This window comes from Taudactylus pleione, unplaced genomic scaffold (assembly GCF_031769625.1).
Source record: "Taudactylus pleione unplaced genomic scaffold, aTauple2 ptg000054l, whole genome shotgun sequence".
In the NCBI taxonomy this organism is placed as follows: Eukaryota; Metazoa; Chordata; class Amphibia; order Anura; family Myobatrachidae; genus Taudactylus; species Taudactylus pleione.
In genome coordinates, this window is record NW_028284456.1 from 9155622 (window position 1) to 9180353 (window position 24732).

Below are 24732 nucleotides of genomic sequence, written 5' to 3' on the forward strand. Positions count from 1 at the left end.
AGACCTCCTTGCTGCATTTGTGATCCCAGCACTGCAACTAACGTTGCAGGCTGGGATCACCGCCGCGACCGATGGTCGCAATGGTTGCTCCTTTGGTAAGGCTGCGGGAGCCCAGACATGCCCCTGCTCCGCCCTCCAATGTCGAAGCATGTCAATAATGCTGCGGCTTGGGGGATCTGCGAGCATGATCGCAGGACCCGTTTTGCACATGCACAGACCAACATTGGAGATGTACATTCATACTAGGATAAATGTACATGTCTGAATCAGGCCCTGTGTATGTGAACATTGATAAATGAGCCCCTTAGGCATTTTGAAGCCGACCTCTAAAAATCCTGCATTTGCCCCTGAACCTTTGCAATAACACAGCTTTGGCCTGTGTTTTAAGCTGGAGTTATAAAGAAGAAAGGCTGTATATCACCAATACTAAATTGCCAAGGAGATAACATTGTATAGAATTAACGAACTGGAAAAAAAAATCTGACTCATTACATATTTGTATACACTTTGGGGCTGATTCTGAGTTGGGAGCAAAGCAAAAAATGTAAGTAACTTTGCAACTGGACAAACGATGGTGTAATGCAAGGGGTGCAAATAGTGTATTTGGGCAACAGACTTATCAAGAATTGACTATGAGTACCCACTGGCGTCACAAGGGGGGTGCAGGCCGCACCGGGTGTCATCAGCTGAGGAGTGACACCAAAGTGCTGGCTCCCCCTCAGTGACAGGAGCTGGGTGCTGCATTACGTGCAGTACTTGGCTCCTAGCTCAGTGAGGGAGCCGACACTCAAACAGGCTGGTCCCTGGAGGGCAGACTGCACCTTCAGCATCCCCGATGTAACAAAAAATGGGGGTTCGTCCCACGAGGCCATGCCCTCTAATTGTCCGGTGCACAGTGAAAGGTACCTGTCCTCCCTACCCGCACCAGGTGCGATTTCAGGTAAGGATGCCACTGTGAGTACCAAACAGACCAATCAATTACTCAAACTTAAGCTGGGTATACATGTCCAGATAAAATGTTTGTCAGACCGATATTTTATCTGGCAGCCTGCCAGCCGCAGCATACACTGTGAGATTTCTCACAGTGAATTTGCCCAACATCTGCACTCCACCCCCGGGGGAGGAGACATTTCCCTGTTCTTTCCAATTGGAACGAACACAGGAAATGTCGGTCTGTCGGCCACGGCAGGGCATACACTGCCCGATGCCGCCAACAGGTTACCCCCTAAATATCGCATCGGATGGGCATGCCCGACTGAGCGATATTTAACCCTTGGTCGGCCGCACACACGCTACAATTATTGGGGAGATCCGCGGATATTGGGCGGATCCCCCCGATAATTGTAGCGTGTGTGGCCAGCTTTAGGCCTGATAGGTAGTTAAAACTTATGACCCTTTTGGTGGAGAGGATGATCGCTGAGTGTATGTGCAGTGCAGGAAAGGCTGGCACAGGGGGCACTTACCTCTCCTCCGTCCCATCCCAAGTAGAACTACTACCAACACAGCCACGTAGGATGATGAGCAGTAATGATGAGAGGATCTTCCCTTATCCCTAGATTTCACTTTATACAAAAGTACGCACTGATACTTCTACACAGAACATAGCTGTTCTGGCAATAAGAGAAAGCTGATTTCCGCAACAAATCTACATTGTCCTTACAGTATGTGCAAAGGTTTTTAGGCTGGCTCATCCCCTACCTCCATCTTACTATGGTCCCCTCCTCGGGGTCCTGTGTGCATGCACGGGCTCAGTCAGCAGCTAAGTTCTGTTACGTTACATAGCTACATCATGCTATGCTACTCCGTCCACGTCTACACACAGCCCATGCCCAGCAGCGTACCCAACATGACACCACTACTGGGTACTGTTTGCATAAAAAAATAATTGCATGTTCCTTAGCTGGTGCCAGTTGCATGTGATGTGATACCGTTTCATTCGTTCTTGTCCTAATATAATGTATATACTTTATTAATGAAAGGCAGCACTCTCCATACATACTGTATAGAGCAGACTCCAGTCAGAGTGATTCCTGCCCATACATGTTGTCACCACGTTGCATAGTTAGTATTAGCACTCCTAGCCCCCCTCATATGCATAGTTAGTATTAGCACTCCTAGCCCCCCCTCATATGCATAGTTAGTATTAGCACTCCTAGCCCCCCTCATATGCATAGTTAGTATTAACACTCCTAGCCCCCCCTCATATGCATAGTTAGTATTAGCACTCCTAGCCTCCCTCATATGCATAGTTAGTATTAGCACTCCTAGCCCCCCTCATACCAGGAGCAGCCCGTAGAGCTTCCTGCCTGCCCCGGGCACTGTCTCCTGACCTGTGCTGCTGCTGCTGCTGTGGGTGTTGGGCTGCAGAGGGTACTTTACAGCTGCTGACACCTCATCATCATACACTGGTTGCATTCCTCCTCACTGTCCGGGACAGTACTGCTGCTGGGTACCTCCCCCTTCCCCCAAACATCCATCTCCTCTCCCCACCCTGACCCCCCTAAGCACCAGCTCCTCCTGGGTCACCACTCCACCAAGCACTCCGTCATGGCTGTAAAGGAGAGCTCGGGCCCGGCTGCCAGGCGTAGCGGGATGCCGGTGAGCCGCTGGCCGGTGCTGGCCCTGCAGGCTGCCTTCCTGGTCAGCTTTGTAACCTGTAACGACGCCCCGCCGGTGCCCGGAGAGCCGCAGCTGCACATAGAGCGGACCTGGGAGCCGGAGCTGTGCCGGCGCAGGGTGCAGGAGGGAGACTACGTGCGCTACCACTACCACGGCTCTTTCCCGGACGGCACCAAGTTCGACTCCAGGTAAGGGGGGGGGGCAATATAGTCCTACTGCTATACTGTGTGCTATACTATGTGTTATACTGTGTGCTATACTGCTATACTATGTGCTATGCTGCTATACTGTGTGCTATATTATGTGCTATACTGCTATACTGTGTGCTATATTGTGTGCTATACTGCTATACTGTGTGCTATACTGTGTGCTATACTATGTGCTATACTGCTATACTCAGTGCTATATTATGTGCTATACTGCTATACTGTGTGCTATACTATGTGCTATACTGCTATACTGAGTGCTATATTATGTGCTATACTGCTATACTGTGTGCTATACTGCTATACTGTGTGCTATACTATGTGCTATACTATGTGCTATATTATGTGCTATACTGCTATACTGTGTGCTATACTATGTGCTATACTGTGTGCTATATTATGTGCTATACTGCTATACTGTGTGCTATACTGCTATACTGTGTGCTATACTATGTGCTATACTATGTGCTATATTATGTGCTATACTGCTATACTGTGTGCTATACTATGTGCTATACTGTGTGCTATATTATGTGCTATACTGCTATACTGTGTGCTATACTATGTGCTATACTGCTATACTATGTGCTATATTATGTGCTATACTGCTATACTGTGTGCTATACTGCGTGCTATACTATGTGCTATACTGCTATACTGTGTGCTATACTGTGTGCTATACTATGTGCTATACTGCTATACTGAGTGCTATATTATGTGCTATACTGCTATACTGTGTGCTATACTGCTATACTATGTGCTATATTATGTGCTATACTATGTGCTATACTGCTATACTATGTGCTATATTATGTGCTATATTATGTGCTATACTATGTGCTATACTGCTATACTGTGTGCTATACTGCTATACTGTGTGCTATATTATGTGCTATACTGCTATACTGTGTGCTATACTATGTGCTATACTTCTATACTATGTGCTATACTGCTATACTGTGTGCTATACTGCTATACTGTGTGCTATACTATGTGCTATACTGCTATACTGAGTGCTATACTATGTGCTATATTATGTGCTATACTGCTATACTGTGTGCTATACTATGTGCTATACTGTGTGCTATACTATGTGCTATACTGTGTGCTATACTATGTGCTATACTATGTGCTATACTATGTGCTATACTATGTGCTATACTATGTGCTATACTGAGTGCTATACTATGTGCTTTACTGCTATACTGTGTGCTATACTATGTGCTATACTGCTATACTGAGTGCTATACTATGTGCTATACTGCTATACTGTGCTATATTATGTGCTATACTATGTGCTATACTGCTATACTGTGTGCTATACTGCCATACTGTGTGCTATACTATGTGCTATACTGCTATACTGAGTGCTATACTATGTGCTATACTATGTGCTATACTTCAATACTATGTGCTATACTTCTATACTGCTATACTATGTGCTATACTATGTGTTATACTTCTATACGGTGTTATCTCCTCTGCTCAGCCGTCTTCACAGTCTGCCAGGCGACAGTACAGGCTGGTGCAAAGTTTGTCCCAATTAAGGAACATTCACCAGTCACCACTAACATTACTTTCTGGGAATATACTGTACTCCAGCATGGGGGTGGGTGACAGTCAGGCCTGGAAAATACCCCCTCTGTGTGGCTGCCTAATACCTGTAAAATGTACAGTAAATCTAATATGCTGCATAATGACCAGTGCAACACTCAGACATATTATATTTTATAACAAGCACTGCTGCAAGGATTATACCTCAGGAGGATGGCAAGCCCTCAGTATACCTGTCACTCAGACATATTATAATATATAACAAGTAGTGCTGCAAGGATTATAGTACCTCAGGAGGATGGCAAGCCCTCAGTATACCTGTCACTCAGACATATTATAATATATAACAAGTAGTGCTGCAAGGATTATAGTACCTCAGGAGGATGGCAAGCCCTCAGTATACCTGTCACTCAGACATATTATAATATATAACAAGCAGTGCTGCAAGGATTATAGTACCTCAGGAGGATGGCAAGCCCTCAGTATACCTGTCACTCAGACATATTATAATATATAACAAGTAGTGCTGCAAGGATTATAGTACCTCAGGAGGATGGCAAGCCCTCAGTATACCTGTCACTCAGACATATTATAATATATAACAAGTAGTGCTGCAAGGATTATAGTACCTCAGGAGGATGGCAAGCCCTCAGTATACCTGTCACTCAGTTAGGGCTAATGCAGTTATAACTACTAGCCTCCATGGAAATTGTGCATCTTGGTCATTCATTTTACTCTATACTATAAGCTATGTGCAGTAAATTTGTGGGCTGTCCATAGGCTATTATTATAGATGATAATATTATTATTATTGCTACATAATAGATGACAATACCTTAATCAGACTGGGAAGTATATGTAGCAGAACCTTGGTTTATTTTAGATCTTAAGTTTCAGAGTTGTAGATTTTTTTTTTGGGCTGAAATAGGGGCAAGTTGTAACATGATTCCTCCAGATTGTCCACGTCCCCACATGTGCTGCTGGTGCTGCTGTGCTTTTCACATAGAGATACTGAGCACAGGGAGAGAATGGTTTTTTCAGGGCCAGACTAGGATTCCAGTGGGACAATATTTTCACAGGGCTGGATTGATTATTTAAGCTCACAAAGCAGATACTCCAGTGCACTTCTAAACACATACAGTATATTAATAGAGATATATCATTTGTATTCATTATGGCAAAGTCAGTAAATAGATTCAATTGAGAGGTTTCTCCCAATATGTTTGCATAATGTAGATTAGAAAGAGGGAAGCAATAAAACACCGACTGCCAGTGAAACATTATATGCTGAGGTTATGACAATATGTAATTATCAGTGTTGTCACATAGGAGATGGGCACCATGAATTTATTTGCGGTGTTGCTTAAATATTAAGGGGCCTATGTATCAAGCTGTATTTTACATAAAATTATGCAGAAACTGCAGTTTCTGCATCATTTTATGTATTGTTCCTATGTACTAATCGCACATTGCAGGAGATTTCACAGAAATCCCAGGTAAAGTACTAATTAGCACTGCAGAGCGCAGTTCCCATTATTATAAATGGGGACTACAATCTGACCTCTATGTACTCAAATCCAAAGAGCAAAGCTTTTCGGAGTTTACCCCCGGTGGTTTAAACCATCTTCAGATGGTGTAAACTGCTGTGAGCCTATGGGGGCTCCAGGGGCAGGAGATAGATCTTTCGATCTCTCTCTCTCGCAGCCCCCAGCCAGTCCCGGAAGCTGACACTGTGCGCATACGCAGCGTCAGCTTCCCCCAGAGAAGTCTTTCACTTCTGTGTAAGACTTCTCCTAAATGCCGGGTATATAACTCGCAGGGACAGCAGTTACCACAACCGCTGTCCCTGCGAGTTCCCCATAGTACATAGCCAGGATATTTTTATTAAAAATGAAAATACCCACGGCGAGTTAGGTACATAATAATCTTGGCAGTACAGCCATTATTAGTACATAGGCCCCCAAGGCCCAAATTCAGTTAGTGTTTTAACTGTTAACACAGTTAAATGTCCAACCGCAGGTATTTTTGATATTCATTTAAAAAGCTACATTCATTTAACCTGGTTTAAATGGAATTTAAAGCATCTTTTTGTTCACAGACCCTAAGCAGGTGAAAAGTAAGGTAAAAAAGTCAGGATGTAGTTAAGAATCTCATTTATAGCAGGTTATTTTTTTAATGAACAACCATACACAAGAGCTAAAACCCGGGTTATTGCAGGGTTAACCTGGGTTGCTTCTGTGTGTAAAAGGGGCCAGAGTTGGATTCCCAGGTCGAGAGACCCGGTAATCCAACCCAGGTAACTTGCAGGGTTTAGGGTTTAACACGAGAACAACCCGTGAAACCATGCATGCGCCGCAGTATGAAAGGGTTAAGTTTTGGGTCTGATCCGGATTGGAACATATATTTTGTTTTAACACTCCCTTAACTGGGTTTACACTTAATTGGCTGACTGTAGAGCAGGTGGGAAGACTAACAAAAGCTACACACTTACCAAGCTGTTTATTTTCTATTTATGTTGGACTACAGGTGAGGAGTCTTGCAGTGCCAAAGCCAAACTACAGATGGCCATCGATGGCTCTAACAGCGATCGGTGATGTTTTATACCATCGATAGAAAACCATCGATGGCGAAACCATCTGCTTATGCGCATACCTTGGCCACTGGACTAGTGCTATCGATGTTTTCCCTACATCAGCCACTGCTATCGATAGTGCAGCATTGGTACTGCATTTTCGATGGGAAAACTCCCTGCCATTCCCTTCTGCTGTCCTTTTGAAAAGGGGCTATCCCAGTGGCGGAACTCCCGGAGACAATGGAGTCATTTGCCGCCGGGCTACAACCCTTAAGGGGGCACCTGACTCCGTTGTCCCCTGGGCCGTTCCAGGCACTGCTATGGAGATGGAGCGCCACCTCCAGCGGCGTCAATGCGGGGGGTGCGGTCGCACCCCCTAGTTGCCAGGCGCCCGCTGAGTGTGTTACCAGCGGGCGCCCGGATCCTTTTCTCCTCCCGGCGGTAGCCGGAGGAACGGAGCTCACTCCTGAGTCCCGCTTCCGAGTCCCGCAATGCAATATGGTTCCGAGGAGCGGGCGCCTGGGACGGAAGGCAGCAGCACTAGAGCGGGGTTTCAGGTAAATATTGTTTATTGTTTTTTTTTTGTATGTGTGTGCACTCGCGGGGGGGGGGGAGGGGGGGCTAACTACAGGGGGCATTACGGGGCTTCTACAGGGGGCATTACTGGGGGCTTTCTACAGGAGGCTTACTACAAGGGGCATTACTGGGGGCTTACTACAGGGGGCATTACTGGGAGCTTTCTACAGGGGGCATTACTGGGGGCACTACAGGGAGTTTACTACTTGGGGCTTACTACAGTGGGCTTACTACTGGGAGCACTACAGGGGGCTTACTACTGGGGCACTGCATAGGGGGATCATTACAGGGGGCACTACATAGGCGGCACTGCATAGGGGGACCTCTACAGAGGGCACTGCACAGGGGGACCACTACTACTGGGAACTGCATAGGGGGGCGGCAGCTGGGGCTGGCATAGGTGCTGGGGGGTGGTACATTTTAATTTGGGGGGGGACACCAACATTTATCTTGCCTCCGTGCACCTGGGATGAAGTTACGCCACTGGGCTATCCAACCCTTAAAAGTAAACTGGCTTCTATACAAACATCTCTGTAGATTATAATACTGAAGATACTTAAAATAAAGTTGTGATAAAGTGGGAGGTAATACCCTACACACAGTAGACTTTTTGTTAGTAGAAACCCTTTGCAAAAATAAAAATCTAGAGAACCACATGCAAATGGGATCTTTTACATATATGTGGGTGTTTTTAGCAGTACCTTGTATTTTAGGTGTAGTGGTCCTGTACAGTTGATGTTTCCTGGTGTCCTTAGGAAGGTGGCATGTTGTGTTTTTTTTTTTTAATTATTATTATTATTATTATTATTATAGGGACCACAGTAATTAATTTTAGAGGTATGTCAATTTTAATAAAGGCAATATTTTATTTTTAGCAACTCAAATTTACAGAAGATTTTATGCATATTACTGCCATATATAAATTAATTTGAAGCCTATCCTTTTTGGTGTTTTTTTTCACATTATCTCCCATTGAACAGAAGCTGTCAACAGATAGTAAAAAGGGCTTTGTTGCATCTATCCACCATAATAACATACTTCGTTTAAAGACATTTCTGTTTGTTGACAACCGCACCTGTGATATAACATAGTGGACCATGGTACTAGTTGTCATCATACTTGTTAATATTCTTGTATAAATATTGCTGTTTTTGTATGTTTTGTTATTTATGCACCATCTATATATCTATCTCGGGATGTAAATACCGACATCGGAATCTTGACAGGGGCCTTAAGATAGGCGTCGAAATACCGACGCCTATCTTAATCCCGACGCCGGAACACCGAAGGACGCCAGCACGAATTAGTTAAGTCCGGGGCGCCCTTAGGGTTCGCCGTTTAGGGTTAGGTTTAGGGAGCGTAGTGTGGTTAGGGTTAGGTTTTGGGGGGGAGGTTAGGGTTAGGCACCACTGGTGGGGTTAGGCACTAAGGGGAAGGGTTAGGTTTAGGCACGAAGGGGGCAGACTTAGGTTTAGGCACTAACGGGGAGGGTTAGGGGGCGGGGTGGGGAGGGATAGGGTTGGCTACAAAAAAAAGGAGGGTTAGGGTCAAGGACAGAAAGGGATGCCGCTGTCGGTATTCTGACAGGAGGCATCCCGACAGCTGGCATTACATACGCATTCCATCTATCTCATGTGCAGAAATTCAGTGCTCCACTGTGCCATTCTGGGGCACACTAGAGGAATACAGCACTTGTCTATGTGTTGCTATATAAATAATGGTTAATAATAAACTCTGTCACATATAGCAATTAGAGGAAGGGTCCGCCAGGACCTCCATGTGTAGCGGCAAGCAGGATTGCATGATGATGCACCTCAAAGGCAGTGTGCTGAGGTACATCCACTCCTCTCCAGTAGAGTTGTTTGGTGGTTGTCACAGTGCGTCGGACTTCAGCCGGGTCCAGCTGCTGGTGTCTTACCTGATCCAGCTGTTGGTGTCAAGCAATCCCTGCGGGGCAATGGGCAGGAGGTCCCCTGCACCCGCTGCTCTGATTTTCGTCTGGCTCTCCTTCTTCTGCAGCCACTCAGGACACGCTGCTGTGTGTTCCCTTTGCAGCTATTCCACAGTGGCGCATTGTCCCTCTTCTTCCAGGTTGCAGCCATGCGGGCCGATCAGCATCTGTCATAAAGGGCTGGGCATACCCATAGGTGACGTCACATGGGCGCCAAATTCAAGTCTTCTATAAAAGGAGCATCCTGAGTGCACTCCTGTGCCAGAGTATGGGATCCCAAACCTTACTCAAGCGTCTCCTTCTCTCCTGATTGTTACTATTCGTTCCTGACCTTGGCTTCATTCCTGACCCATTTCTGTCTGATTCCTGGTACCGCTTCATCCATCTGGTTCTGAACCGACTTGTCATGTACGCTTGTATGCCTTATGACGTACTCCGCTACACTGCAGTGTACACCCCCACCTGTACTAGGGAACCAAGTCAGAGGACCGCAACTTGCATGTCGGACACAAATAAGTCTAAAACTTTTTGCGGGGTTCCCTGGTGAATACAGCTGGCACCTTAGACTCCGCGCCTCTGTACTGGGTCTTAGTTTATCCCCAAGTACAGGCAAACATCCACTATCCATCCTTGAGTTTGCGACAATGGTAAAGTGAGGAAGACTAGACTGATTAAGTCCTGCAGCACCATGACCTGTTAGATGAGCCAGCTTCAGGTAACAAAGTGGTAGAATAAATTTAGTAGCTGTTGTCCAAAAGTGGGCTCAAAGTACTGAAAAATAAAATGCACTATTTTATTATTAGAAAGCAGATATCAAGCATTCGGAGTGTTTGTACTACACACCACACTCTTGTATTAAGCCATTGTGTACCAATTATGGCTGTAATCCTTGATCTATCTTGTGCCTGAACCCTTAAAGGGGCTTATCCATCAGCAGATAAAATGAACTATTGAACGATATATCGTTCACTCGTTCATTATATCTGCTAATGGATAGGCCCTGAACGATGACAGATGCGCACTCCCGCGGCCGATAAATCGTATCTATCATCTCTCCAACATGTTGGTCAATTATTGCATATCGCTGCCAGATATTAGCAATATCGTGCAGTTTATATGCGGTAAACGACGAAAGATATTAGCAGCAGCTACAGAGCACTGCAGAGAAAAAATCCACTCCCTGAATGATGGCATGCTATATCGTTCGTCGTTTGCCAAAGTCTGTCATGTACATGACAGCTATCGTTCAGCACAGCCACCGGAATTTTCAAGGGATATTTTTTGTCTTTCATCGCTCAGAAATACATCTGCTAATGGATAGGCCCCAACTTTCTGGCTTAGAAGCTGATGATGGGTACACATCTGACTCGCGTGATCTGGAGATATATCTGCAGATGATGGTCGTTCATACACACTGAACGACCATCTGCATGCTGTAGCAGCTTGGGCGGGACTTAATAGAGGGAGGCGTGGCCACGCCCCCTTCGTGAAAAAAAAACAAAAACCACATCTACGACACGGCGCGCTGGGGAGGGGGGGTGCTGTGTGCCCGTCAACCTGGCGCACAGCCAATGGGGGCGCGATCAGCGTGAACGCTCCCCCCTTTGGCATAGGAGACTGCTCGAGCTGCTGCTTTGGCAGCCTTGGACAGTCTCCCAGTGCAGCCCAGCACACAGCAGCGTGTGCTGGGCTGCTGTGGATGGGGAGCTGTGCCGGACCCAGGTAAGTAGTACCCGCTCACGGCTCCCCCCCCCTCTCTGCACCCCTTTGTACGGGTCTGTTCATTGGCTGTGCAGCACAGCCAATGCGATATGTCTGTGAACGACGTTGTTCACAAACATATCGTCTGTACACACTGGCCGATGGGGGGGCACGATATATTGGCCGATCAGTGTGTACCCAGCATTAGAAGCAAAGCACACAATAGAGCAAAGTGCATCTGGATAAACTATGTTGACGTGCAATAGGTGCCATTCGAAGTAGTTCACATATATTATAAGGGCCGAAACTAGGATATCTGTCACCCGGAGAAAGGCAGCCATTTTGCGCCCCCCTCCCTTCCCATACCTGAATTTTGTTATTGCTCCTCCATAAGGCAGTGCACTAGTCAGAAGTCCCTGGTATAGTGACTTACATTATTCCACACACCATAATGCCCATTACACATTATGCCACACACTGTAATTCCTATTACCAAAGTGCCACTTACATATTTGCCGCTGACACCATTTTATGCCCACAGTAAGGCTTCTAATTACTTATAAATTACCTGCTCATTGTCAGGGGTTTTATGCTCATTACCAGGGGTGTCATGCTCGTTGCCAGGGGTCTAATGCTCTAGGTTTCATGCTTATTGCCAAGGGTTTCATGCTCGTTGCCAGGGGTCTCATGCTCTTTGCCAGGGGTCTCATGCTCTGGGTTTCATGCTCGTTGCCAGGGGTCTCACGCTCGTTGCCAGGGGTTCCACGCTCGTTGCCAAGGGTTTCATGGGAGAAGATGCAGCTTTCTGCATCTTCTCCCGGCAGCGCCAGCGTTCCCGGCACCTCTAGCATCTGTCTACTCCTAGGCGTGGGCCATTTTTGGAGGGCCATTTTCAGCAGATTACATGCGGATGGCTAGTCGCATGGAATCTGCAGCCCCCAAGCAGGGTCTGCGGGGGCTGAGTCAGCCCTTCATCACCCCCTCAAATCCGGTGCATGTGCACCTCAAGCCTCTCCCTAGTTGCGGCCCTGATTATACATTTTTATTTTTACACCACAATTTAAGGTTCAGCAAGGACACACCTCACTATCTAAATCTTTCTGCACATTTTAAACCCGCAATACAACATGGTTTTGCCAAGGTGCAGACTTGCTTCCTTTTTTTTCTTTGTTCTCAACTATGAATCGGGGGTCTATTTACTAAGCAGTGTTAGGAGACAGAGTGAAAAGAGAAAATAAAGTGATAAGGTGCCAGCCAATCAGCTCCCAACTGTCATCTCACAGGCTGCGGGCCTGATTCAGACCCGCTCGCGAGCGCTGAGCACTCGCAAACGGGTCGGTGTTGCCCAAGTGCGCATGCGCACGATGGAGGCGGCTCCGTCGTGCGCGAGACCCGAATAACGACGGCCAAGCCTCGCACCAAAGGGGGCGTGCTGTCGATGGTGATTGACAGCACGCCCCCTTTGGTGAGTGTGCTGAGGGCGTGGCTGCCCAGACAGAGGCGCTCCCATGGGAACGCCTACCGTCTGGGGCCGGCCTAGTGATGTCAGTGGGAGTGCTTTTGGCTCTGATAGAGACCTTAGGGTCTCGTCGCAAGCCAGATGGTCGCTATGGTCTTGACCATCGCGACCATCATTTTGGCCGCTTGCTATAGCTGTGGGTGGTCACCCACAGCTATGCGAGCGGCCAGGAGGCCTCTGCAAAAAGTAAGGGGCCGGCCCTGATTCAGAGCGAGCGCTCTTATCAGAGCGTCCGGCTCTGAATCAGGGCCTTTGTTTTGAAAAATGACAGTTGGGAGCGGATTGGCTGGCACTTTATCACTTTCTTATCACTTTTCACTCTTTTTCCTTACACTGCTTAGTAAATAGACCCCTCAGTCTCTTACTGTGTATCAGACCTGCCATAACTAATAGAAAAATCTGTAGCCTGCACGTATATTTCCACTCAGTAACTTAATAGTCACTGATAAAATGGTATATATCTCATAGTTAATCATTGTATTACTTATTACAAAACATTGTCATATGTAAGTATTGCATACCTCCCTCCCAACATCTGAATGTTGTAAGTAGGGCCGGAAAGGGGGGGTGGCTTCTGGGAAAGGGGCGGGGTCAATTGAAAACAGGGCGGAGCCTCGCGGCTTTCCCCATTTTTGTCACTTTGGGAGCGTGCCCAGCACTCTCCGAGATGCTGGGCAGCCCCAGGCAGCGCACAGCATCTGTTCTCCACCTGCACACCCGCTGCTCTGCAGGGCAGCGGTTTGTGCTTTCCCCAACATTCCCCCCACCGCGGGCGGGACAGCGGGACAGTCCCAGCAAAACTGAAGCGGGACAGTTGGGAGGTATGGTATTGTACCATTTCAACTATACATACATTCACAAAACTTATTATTAAAACTATCCACTGTCTAAAACAGAAACGTGCTAATAAGTTTCCAAATTCAGTCATCCAGGCTTTAGGTTCTTATAAAGTCCACAAAGCCTTTATTTGTAATTCAAAGTTCATTACTAGTGGAACTTGGCAGCACACTTATACCCCTTTCACATCGCAATTGCCGGGTCACACCTGGGATTTGTACACACTTCGATCCCGCGTGCGACCAGGCTGAGACCCCTTTCAGACTGGCAGCCCAACCTCACTGCTAGTGCTGCTGAGCCGGCGCTTGGAGATGAGATCATCTCCAAGCTCCGGCTCTTCCTATGCAGTGAACGGGACCCTTCACACTGCACTGCGAGCCAGGTTGAACTCGTGTAACTGTTTGTTACCCAGGCCCGACCTGGGTTACTTCAACTGTACCCTTTCACACTGCACATCAACCCGGGTTGCTGCTCGTTCATGTGCAATAACCTGGGTTATTTGCTGGCAGAGTAAAAGGGGTATTACTGGACCTGTTAGGACTCAATGTTCAACTCCAGATGAAATAGCAGTCCCTCCGAGCAGCCCGGATCGGTAGAATTTGCAGGCCTTCGTGGGACTCAAAGGGTCTTCCACTAGAGACACCGCTTCTCTGATCAATAGCTGGTATATGCTGGTAATGCCAGGTCTCCTTTAGATAATCGCCAGATAGAATGTGCAACACTCATACAGAAGGTATGAACGGGCTATAGAATCATCCATCCTCGTTCCTTCCTTAAAACGACTGGACGGCTATGGATGTAGAATTCTCCGCCCTCATTCTGTCATAACGCATTTCAGCGCTCATCAGCACCTTTATCAAAGGTGAATACAGTTGAACAATATATAGGATTAATTATAGAATTCATAAGCAAATACATTAATATTTACAATATTCATTTCTTTATAATTTACTACCTGGGATACCTGGAGTTGCCCGGGTTGAAGACTGGACCCCTGAAGTACACCTGCAGCCTTTATTTGTTTACATCATCCTCGCCTATAACCCCATTCCATTGATCCTGAAGAGAACCCCAATGCATGCAAACAGTGGTGTAACTGCCATGGGTGCAAGGGGTGTGGCTGCTATGGTGCCCGAGCTGCCTCTTTGGCCCGTTACTCCCCCTGCACTCAGTCACGCACACAAGGTGGGCTGGTCCAGTCAGGGCCGCCAAGGTGGGCCCGGGTGTCAGCGGTGTTGATTTGATGCTGGCCTGCCAGCTGATTACTGCTGGTGCACCGACAGGCAGATATGAAGAGACAGCGCTGCCGGTCACGAGGCAATCAGAGCTCGCAGACCGGCAGCCAATCAGCAGTGGTGGCTCCTGATTGGCTGCCGGTCCGCCATATTCAAATTGTTTCACCGCTGGCTGTCCATGTCTGCCACTGCCTGCCAGTGTGCCAGCTATAATTATCTGGCACGTTAGAATAGAAGGAAAGGAATTTGGGGAAATCTTCTGCACCAGTAAATATTTATTTCGAAATAAGTGTGAAACCCCAATATAAAGAGTAATAAATTCAATATTTATACAACGTCTGGGGCGTGCTGCCAAGGACAAGATACAACATGGAAGAAAAATAAAAAAGGAGACAGAAATGTCCCTTGGTTGGCGCACTAACAAGAAATGTGATAAAATGTAACTTTTATTAAACAATCTTAAAATTGTATATATAATAATCTCTCCAGTGAAATATAAAAAATGAAAAAACGTCTCGGTGTGTTAATTATTAAAATGAATAGTGTTATTGGTACACCTGCGTGTGTAATGGCGACTCAAAAATGGATATTAATAAATAGAAGATCTCTCACAAATAGGTCATAGAATATATGCAAATCCAAAAATATCAAATAAAAAAATGCATTTAATTGGGACCAATTATATGTGGTATGCTATAACATCCCTATAAGTAGGATAATATTCTGCAATATCCACTGCATGTCAGAATTGCCATGATATGCATATGAGAAGTGGCCGCAATATACTCATATACTCCACATCTGCTGGCTGCTGATTGCACACAGGCCAAATCCATACCTGCTGGCTGCTGATGGCACACAGGGGGAGGCAACACGGGGAGGTGAGTTGCTGGGGGGGTGAGTTGCTGGGGGGGGACATATTGTGTAAGGGGCATTACTGTGTGGCATAATGTTATAAGGAGAATTACTGTGTGGAAAGGGGCACTACTATTGTGTGGAATAGGTATGAGGCACTACTACTACATAATCTGTAAAGGACATTACTATGTGGTATAATGTGTAAGTGGCATTACTGTGTGGAATTATGTATAAGGGGCACTACTACTGCGTGGCATAATGTGTATAAGGGGTACAACTGTGTGGCATAACCTAAATGGGCTCTGTGTGGGGAAAATGTATGTGTTGTTTTTTTTCTCGGATCTTGCTATGTGGCCCTCAAAGTTCTAGTTACGCCCTTGCATGCAAACACAGAGGGCTGACTAATATATATGGTCACTTTAAAAAGGACTAATATTGAGAGAACGTCTGTTGGATTGTATAGGTGTGTAAGCTGTCCCGATTGCAGGAGTGTTAGCCGATAAATGGCTTTTAACGCTCCTGCAACGGTCGAGATCGGAAGGTCGCATCTTATGTACTGTTTAATATATATCGGTTCAACCCCATACAAGCCCCTACACACTGTGCTATGTCTGCACAGTATGTACATGGCTCACAGGCATCTGATGGGGTCACACTGGGGACAGACTGCACGGCTGATCGGGACAGTTTTACCCGATCAGCCTGTAATCGAAAAGGTGTGTACCAGGCTTTGCTCAAACTGTGAGTTTAAAAGGATACATTTGTAGCTGTCACTCAGGTTTTTGGCAGATTGCTAATTTCCACTGGAGCCAGCCCCAGAACCTGTGTAATGTAAGAGTCCCCATTTTTAGGTATTGTGTGACAGTGTGTCACATTGACTAAGTTATATCCTAGGTAAAAACCTAATCCTGGTCAAACTACACCACCATGCCAAATTTGGTGGCGCTAGGTCCAAAACTCTGGCCGTGCATAAAGGACAAACAGACACACAATTTCTCGCTTATTATATAAATGTGTGCAAAAGATTTGTGCTTTATGTGCACCTGCCAATTTATACTTGCCATGAATGCCTGACTTTGCCATTTTGACTTGAACAGTGTAACAGTCCCCAGAATGGAATTAGACTAAGGCCATTCAGAGGCGGTCGCAAGAAGCAATCGCTCTCTCTGAATGAGGGTGGGCGTTTTTTTTCCTGTGCGGCCACCTGGTCGCTAGCTAAGCTGTGGGTTACCACCCACAGCTTAGAGACCGACCAGGGTGATGGTCGCGATTGTCAAGACCACTGCGACCATCGGGGCTTGCGTTAAGACCCTAAGGTTGGGTCTCGGTAACCGCAATCCACAGGGAGCTTCCTGCTCTGATCGAGCAGGAAACTCCCCACTGACATCACTGCTGATGTCAGTGCGGCCGCCCACAAAACGGCAAGCGTTCCGTCAGGAACACCTCCGTTTGTGTAACCCCCCCCCCCTGCCTACAAAACGGGGCGAGCTGTGGATCAACATCGACAGCCGCCCCTTTTGTAGTGAGCTCCGGAGCGAGAGAGTTTCTCTCTCGCTCCAGGGCTTGCGCAGTGCGGCCGCTGCGCATGCGCAGGACCAAAACATCGAGTCGGTTGCGAATGCTCAGCACTTGCGACCGACTCTGAATGAGATCCTAAGCTCTTTACTTCTCCCTCTGCTTTTGTTAATCTGCGTGCCAAACCCAGGAAATGGACTTGACTACGGTATTGCCTTCGCCCTTGTCTGCCGTTACCACTGCCCGTACGTGTCACGAATCCAGGTCAGACAGTTCAGACTCTTAAGCCCATAATATAATAGGCTGGAAGTTGCAGGAACTGGCACAATTCTGATGATTTAGTGCCTAAATTTACAGCGGCATTAATTTAAAAGGCAAAACAAGGCTAATTCGTTGGAGTAGTGCTGCTTCCTGCAAGTCCGTGCAACTCGATAGCGCTGAGCGTCTTTTCGTGAGACTTTTTACCTTCAAATTAATCTTATTCACAAAGCAATGTGAATATGACCCACAAGCAGCTTCTGTTGATTCAAATGATGTGCAGTATGCCTATATTCTGTGTGCGACTGCGGCTATATCTGCATGCAAAATGCTATGTTACAGTGTCAGCGACTGTGACACTAATGTAGAATTTTGTACTGCATGGTGCTGCTAGAAGGGCTGTTTAACGTGCAAGGAACTAAGGCCCTCATTCAGAGCCGGACGCTATTTGCGGTCGTTCGTTTAAAAACAAGGGGTGGCTATTTAAATGATCCGTACGCACATTGCAGTGTGTTCACACCTCTAAGTCTGAACGAACGAGCAAAACATACGCTCGTTTATTTGTTAAAAACGCCCCCTGGCCGCACGCATCCTACGTCATGTCCGCTATTTATTAGATTAATCGAGTACATCGACCAGCGTATGAACTGCTCGCTATTCTTGTGGTTGGTGGCCCTCATTCAGAGCCGCTCGTTAGCGGCAGTACGCTCGTTCCGAGCGATGTTTGCACATCTGCGCATGCGTACGCTTTTTAGTACGCATGCGCGAACCAGTCAGTGCGGCCGAAAATCCTTTGTACGCTATATAGCGAGTGCCTGCTATTTTGAGTGACAGAATGAGGCGTATGTGGGTGGTAACAGGGGAAGGTGCTTGAAAATGGGGAGTGGAGATCCGAACGCAGGCGTGCTTAAAGGTCAAAACGGGCGTTTTATGGGTGTGTATATTTAAAACAGCAGCGTCATTGACCACGTCACTGGGTTATTTTATAGCCAGAACTGCACGCAAATTTGTGGTAGCAAACACCAACCACAAGAATAGCGAGCAGTTCATACGCTGGTCGATGTACTCGATTAATCTAATAAATAGCGGACATGACGTAGGATGCGTGCAGCCAGGGGGCGTTTTTAACAAATAAACGAGCGTATGTTTTGCTCGTTCGTTCAGACTTAGAGGTGTGAACACACTGCAATGTGCGTACGGATCATTTAAATAGCCACCCCTTGTTTTTAAACGAACGACCGCAAATAGCGTCCGGCTCTGAATGAGGGCCGGTGTTTGCTACCACAAATTTGCGTGCAGTTCTGGCTATAAAATAACCCAGTGACGTGGTCAATGACGCTGCTGTTTTAAATATACACACCCATAAAACGCCCGTTTTGACCTTTAAGCACGCCTGCGTTCGGATCTCCACTCCCCATTTTCAAGCACCTTCCCCTGTTACCACCCACCTACGCCTCATTCTGTCACTCAAAATAGCAGGCACTCGCTATATAGCGTACAAAGGATTTTCGGCCGCACTGACTGGTTCGCGCATGCGTACTAAAAAGCGTACGCATGCGCAGATGTGCAAACATCGCTCGGAACGAGCGTACTGCCGCTAACGAGCGGCTCTGAATGAGGGCCTAAGTCCTTCATTCAGAGGCGACCGTACGGTCTACGACTGCCTCGATGTTTGTTAAGTGCGCATGCGCACGAGGGAGACGGCTCCTTCGTGCGCATGCGTGAGACCCGCTACGACCGACAGCGCCGGTCGTATCGGGTATCTTTCCAAATGGGGCGAGCTGTCGATGTTGATTGACAGGCCGGGGGGGTGGCAGCCCAAACGGAGGCGTTCCCATGCGAACGCCTACCGTTTGGGGCATCACTAGTGATGTCAGTGATGTCAGTGGAGAGCTTCCGGCTCTGACAGAGCCGGAAGCTCTCCGGGGCTTACGACAAGTGAGACCCTACCCTAGGGTCTCGTCGTAAGCCCCGACGGTCTCTGACCATCGCGACCATCACCCTAGCGGTCGTTAGAGCTGTGGGTCTAAACCCACAGCCTAACGACCGAAACAGAGGCGGGTGGTCAGGATGCAAGCGGCCGCCCAGTTTCTGAGCGACCGCTTGCATCCTCCGACCGCCTCTGAATGAGGCCCTAAGGACCTGATTCACTATGGATCGCAACTGCATATGCAATTACTATTACGCACGCAGTTCAACTGTGATAGTATGCTAATTCAAAGCTATCGCTATCCTGTCTCAGCACTACACAAGGACGCCGACTTTGCTTAGCTTACATTCGTAATGTTTAGCAAGACTGCAAAACCATCGGTACAATCGAGTATCATCACAGTATCACACACATTTGCACAAGCTCTCACCTTACTCAGAAATTGCTAACTTCCACGCAGGCTATTAGTCCTCAGACGTTGTATGGCATCGCAGTAGCTAATTTATGCATGCCCCTGCAACAGCGTCCGAACGCACTGGGACGCCTGCATTTCGCAGACCACCTCTCCCAATCACCTCCCAAAAAACAGCACTTCCTGTCAATCGCAATGCGATGGGTATGCGTAGCCATAACGATCGCAGTGGAGCATTTGCACACACGCACTGCGATGCAAGTGCGTAACAATTGGCTGATTGCGTGTGTATTCACAGTTGCGATCCTTGCTGAATCAGGCCCTAAGTTGTACGTGGACACATCTATATGGGCATTAGTTAGATCTCCCTTCTGCTTACACTATCTATTGAGGTGATTGCTCTGTTAAATCATACCAGTGCAATTCACTACATACTGTATACATACAGTATATAACAGTAAAATTACATCTATGGTTGCTCACCCCCTTCTGACATACTTCCTGCAAACTCCTGCTGCAAGGGTCTGCTCCTGAACTCTCTGGGTAGCAATTCAACCTCGATAACTGATTCTATTTAGCAGGAGTTGAATGTCGCTGGGAAGTTGGTCCTGGAGCTATTCAAGTCAGCGCGCTGTTTAGCCGACTAAATGATTTCTCCTCGCACCACCCGGTTTTGGGCGGTACTAACAGCCTCAAGGCCGGACCTTTAGGCCCATATTCAATTTCAGGCGAAAAGCCGTTTTCGTGTGTTTTTGGCGGAAACTTTTTGCCGATGATGTCATTTTTGCCTGTTTTGACTTTCCTCCGTATTCAATTTGGAAGACTTTTCGCCTAGGCGGAAAGCCAATGCAGTTTAATAGGCGGAAAAGATTCGCCTATGAATAGCAGGCGGGAAAAAAGTGCAGAATTGGGGTTTTGGGGTGCAACGTTGTGGGAATCCTCATGCAGCCTTCAGACAGACCCCCAAAGGTAAACTGTGCGCAAAAATGTAACTTTACTCTGGGGGGGGTCCCGAAGTATGCCACAGGTGTTTTTTTTCATTGCAGGGGCTTGTGGCAGGTGGATTTTTCACGATTTTTTAAACTCTTGCAACTTTAAAATATCCTGGTCCCCATTTTCAAGTACCCCAAATTTGCTGGGATAAGTCACCCACAGCTATGCAAGCGGCCAGGAGGCCGCTCCAAAAAGTAACAGGGACGGCCCTGATTCAGAGCGAGCGCTCTGTCTGAGCGTCCGGCTCTGAATCAGGGCCTTTGTCAGTTCTCCCTCTACGTAACAATATACTTCAATCAGAGATAATGTTACCCAAACACTCTCCCCTGTTAGCTATGTAGTATTAAAAAATACTAAACCAGAATTTGACATATGATCTATAAGAATATGTACTTAGAACTTATTAATTTTTGTTTATTTTATATGAAAAAATATCCACAATGTTTAAGTACAAAAACAGCGATTACATACAAAAAAATAAGGATAAAAATGCAAAAATTAGCACACTTACATAGTTTGGTTTCTGTTGGAGGGAATTGTAAAAAAGGAATTGTCAAATTCCAATGTGATAATTAACCACACTAAGGGCCAAATGTACACTAATGCAGTCACAGCTGTGATTTCGCATGGAATGCAGCTGCGAAAATATGCTCATGACTCACTTGTCGTCCAGTGCTTAGAGAAAGCCACTAAAAGCATCTCACATCCACTGCTCATGCACAAAACCGGAAACATGAAACTTGGGGCCTGATTCAGACCCGGTCGCTATGAGCGTACGCTCGCTCGATGCGTATGCAAATATTTGAAAGTGACGCGGCGGGGAGCGATCGCTCGCCAAGGCATAAGCATGCCCATCTTGCCTGTACGAGCGTTCACTTTGTGTATGCAGACTCCCCTTAGCGTATGCAGAGACGCCCACTGCCCCACGTCATCTCCTGGAAGTTTATGAAAACATTGGTACATCGACCACAATCGGATGTGAACGCTTGTGGTAGCTTTTTTCTATCGCAAGCATTGCAAGGAAAACAGAGGAAAAAAATGGCTGGTGACGTGTACTATGACGCTGCCTGTTAATTATGCACCCCTCTAAAATGGCGATGAAACACTCAAGCACACCTGCGTTCACACCTCCACTCCCCCTTTTTTACTGGACTGCTCCTGTTACCACCCACAAACTGCCTCTCCTGTCACTCACTCTGCTGGGCTGGTTTTGCTTTGCAAGCGAGGGATCAGCGGACGCAGGGCCGGATTAACAATGGGGTGGGTGGAGCTACAGCTCCAGGCCTCCCCATGGAAATAGGCCCACAAGACTCACTGCTGCAGTGCAGACAGGAAAATAGTTTTTTCCTGTCACCACCACAGCATTCTGAAGCCTATCCATTATACTGGCAGCCAGAATTCTTGCCTATTCCACCCCGCCTACCCTTGGGCTTGCGTGAAGATTTGCCCCGAGTTGTCCGAAACTCCTTCCCCAGGCCGACTGAGTTGCGCTAAGCTCCGCCTCTGATTCATGCTAAACTCTCTGAACCTGAAGCTGTGTACTGCATACTCTGAGTTGCCCGAACCTCCGCCCCCGTGTCTTCCGAGGCTCTGCCCCCGTGTCTTCCGAGGCTCCGCCCATTGACCCCTCCCCTCCCTAGGCAACTGCAGCCGGGCTGTAGCTGTGACAGAAAACTAAGGTGGGTGTGATGTCTGGCACCAGTATGTGCATCGTGTGTGTAGTATATTATATATAATACAAGATCACAAAAAGGTTTAACAGCAGTATATATATATATCACACAAAGGTTTAAAACAGTTTGATATAGAGAATATATATATTACTGCTATTAAACTGCTTTAAGCCTTTGTGTGTGTAATAAATTAATTTAAACCTTTATGGAAATTAACGTTAATAAGTATGTAACTTGGGAATGTGTATATATGTATGTGAATATGTATATATGTGTTAATAATATGTATGCGTATATATATATATATAAACGTTTATATAAATGTGTGTATATATAATATACATATGTGCATGATGCATGTGTGTACATAGCATATATATATATATATATATATACACACACACACACACACACACACACACACACACACACACACACACACACACACATACATACATACATATACATACAAAAGAGAGAAAATCGCACTACACATCAGTATCCAAATGTTGGTGCAAGGCCAATCCTTGAATATCCATATCCATCCACTGTTCAATGCTCCAATAGGGGCTCAAGCAGAGATGAGGCCAGCACTCCAAAAAATCATGTTTAATGATAGTCTATATAGATAATCAAATAAAATGGAGAGACAATTAACCACCCGTCCACAGTATAAACAGGTAGTCTATGAAAAGAAAATAAAAAGGTATAAACTTCGAAAAATCAGGATCAGCCATAATATGTATCTTTTCAAAATCATACATAAATAAATTGGCATAAGATGGGGCCATATTAGACCCCATTGCTGTGCCTCTCAACTGTAAATAAAAAAAATAATTTTTATGTAAAATAATCCCTATCAAAAGTAACAAAAACTCAACTGGTGGACCCATATACTGTGGACAGGTCTCAATGGCTCTCCGAACAGATTGGATTCCTTCATCGTGTTCGATATTAGTGTATAAACTGGTGACATCTAGTGTCACCAGTATACAATCAGTAGGTGGTGGCCCAAAGTTGATCAATTTCGTCAAAAAGTCTGATGTGTCCTTTATATAATACGGAGTACTCTGAACTAAGGGTTGGAGATGATAGTCAACATATTGTGATAACGGTTGGCTCAGTGACCCCATCGAGGAGATAATAGGCCTCCCAGGTGGCTGAGCCAACCGTTTGTGAACTTTTGGCAAAATATAAAAGAGAGGAACTCTAGGATAATCTTGAGTCAAAAAATTAGCTGTAGATTCATCCAACCAATTATTTGATTTTCCCAATAATATTACAGAATCAATCTCTTTCTTATAATTCTCTGTGGGATCAAATTTAAGTACTTATTAACAGTTGGTGTCTGTCAAGTGTCTCAAACTCTCACTGATATAATCCGACCTGTCCAGTACTACAACACCCCCACCTTTATCGGCGGGGCGAATTACTATATCTTTATTTTCTTGCAAATATTTTATCGCTAAGATTTCATCATTAGACAAATTGGAATGATGGACCCTTGCTTTTTGTAAAATCGGAATGGTGTCTTTTCTAACCAAACGCATGAACATCTCAATAGATGCGTTGGTGGAAGGTGGATCAAAGGTACTTGGTACTTTAAAAGGGATTTTATTGTATGTATCACTACCATTCTTAGCAAAGTAGTCCTTAAGTCGCAACTGTCTATGAAATCTATACAGCTCTGTCTCGAAATTAAAGATTTTTTGTTTATGCATCTGTACAAAAGACAGGCCCCTGGATAAAACGCTAGATTCAAAATCAGTGAGGGTATGTTTTGATAAATTAAAGATGACTATTTCCGAGCTCCTTTGTTCCTTCCCTTTGGATTTTTTATGCCGGATACCCCCTCTCCTACAGGGTTTTTTAGGTCTCTGTCCGGGGCCCTGCTGCGTGTTAAGGCCTTTTCGCCTAAAAAAGAATCTTTACGGCTGCTATCTGAGTCACTAAGTGACGTATGCAAATCTAAATCCGTATACTGCCTATCAACCCTCTTCCTAAAACCCTGTCCAGTCTTCCAAGACGCCTGGCTGATTGTGTCATTAACCAGGGATAAACTCTCTGTTCCCTATAATCTTCTTTGACTTTTCTGTATTTGATTTTTTTAAAAGACAATAAATCACTTCTAAATGCGTTAATTGAGTCTTCTAATTTGGTTAACCAGTCCACACTATTATCCGCCTTGAGCGACACCATTCCACCTGTTTCACAAACGTCAATTTCTTTTTTGACACATTCGGTATCGGAATTGACTTGCTGGATCACCAGTAATATTAGGTCAAAACTACACTGATTTAGAATTAGGCACCATTGTCTGCAG

General features: G+C 46.1%; 1 protein-coding gene across 1 annotated transcript in view; it reads left to right on the forward strand.

Annotated features, from left to right (window-relative positions):
- Window positions 1-2385: 2385 nt before the first annotated feature.
- Window positions 2386-24732, forward strand: part of FKBP9 (FKBP prolyl isomerase 9) — a 63784-nt gene continuing 41437 nt past the window's right edge. Inside the window, exon 1 of the mRNA XM_088464364.1 lies at window positions 2386-2807. Coding sequence (XP_088320490.1) covers window positions 2548-2807 — 260 coding nt within the window. The 5' untranslated portion in view covers window positions 2386-2547. The remainder of the gene's footprint in view (window positions 2808-24732) is intronic.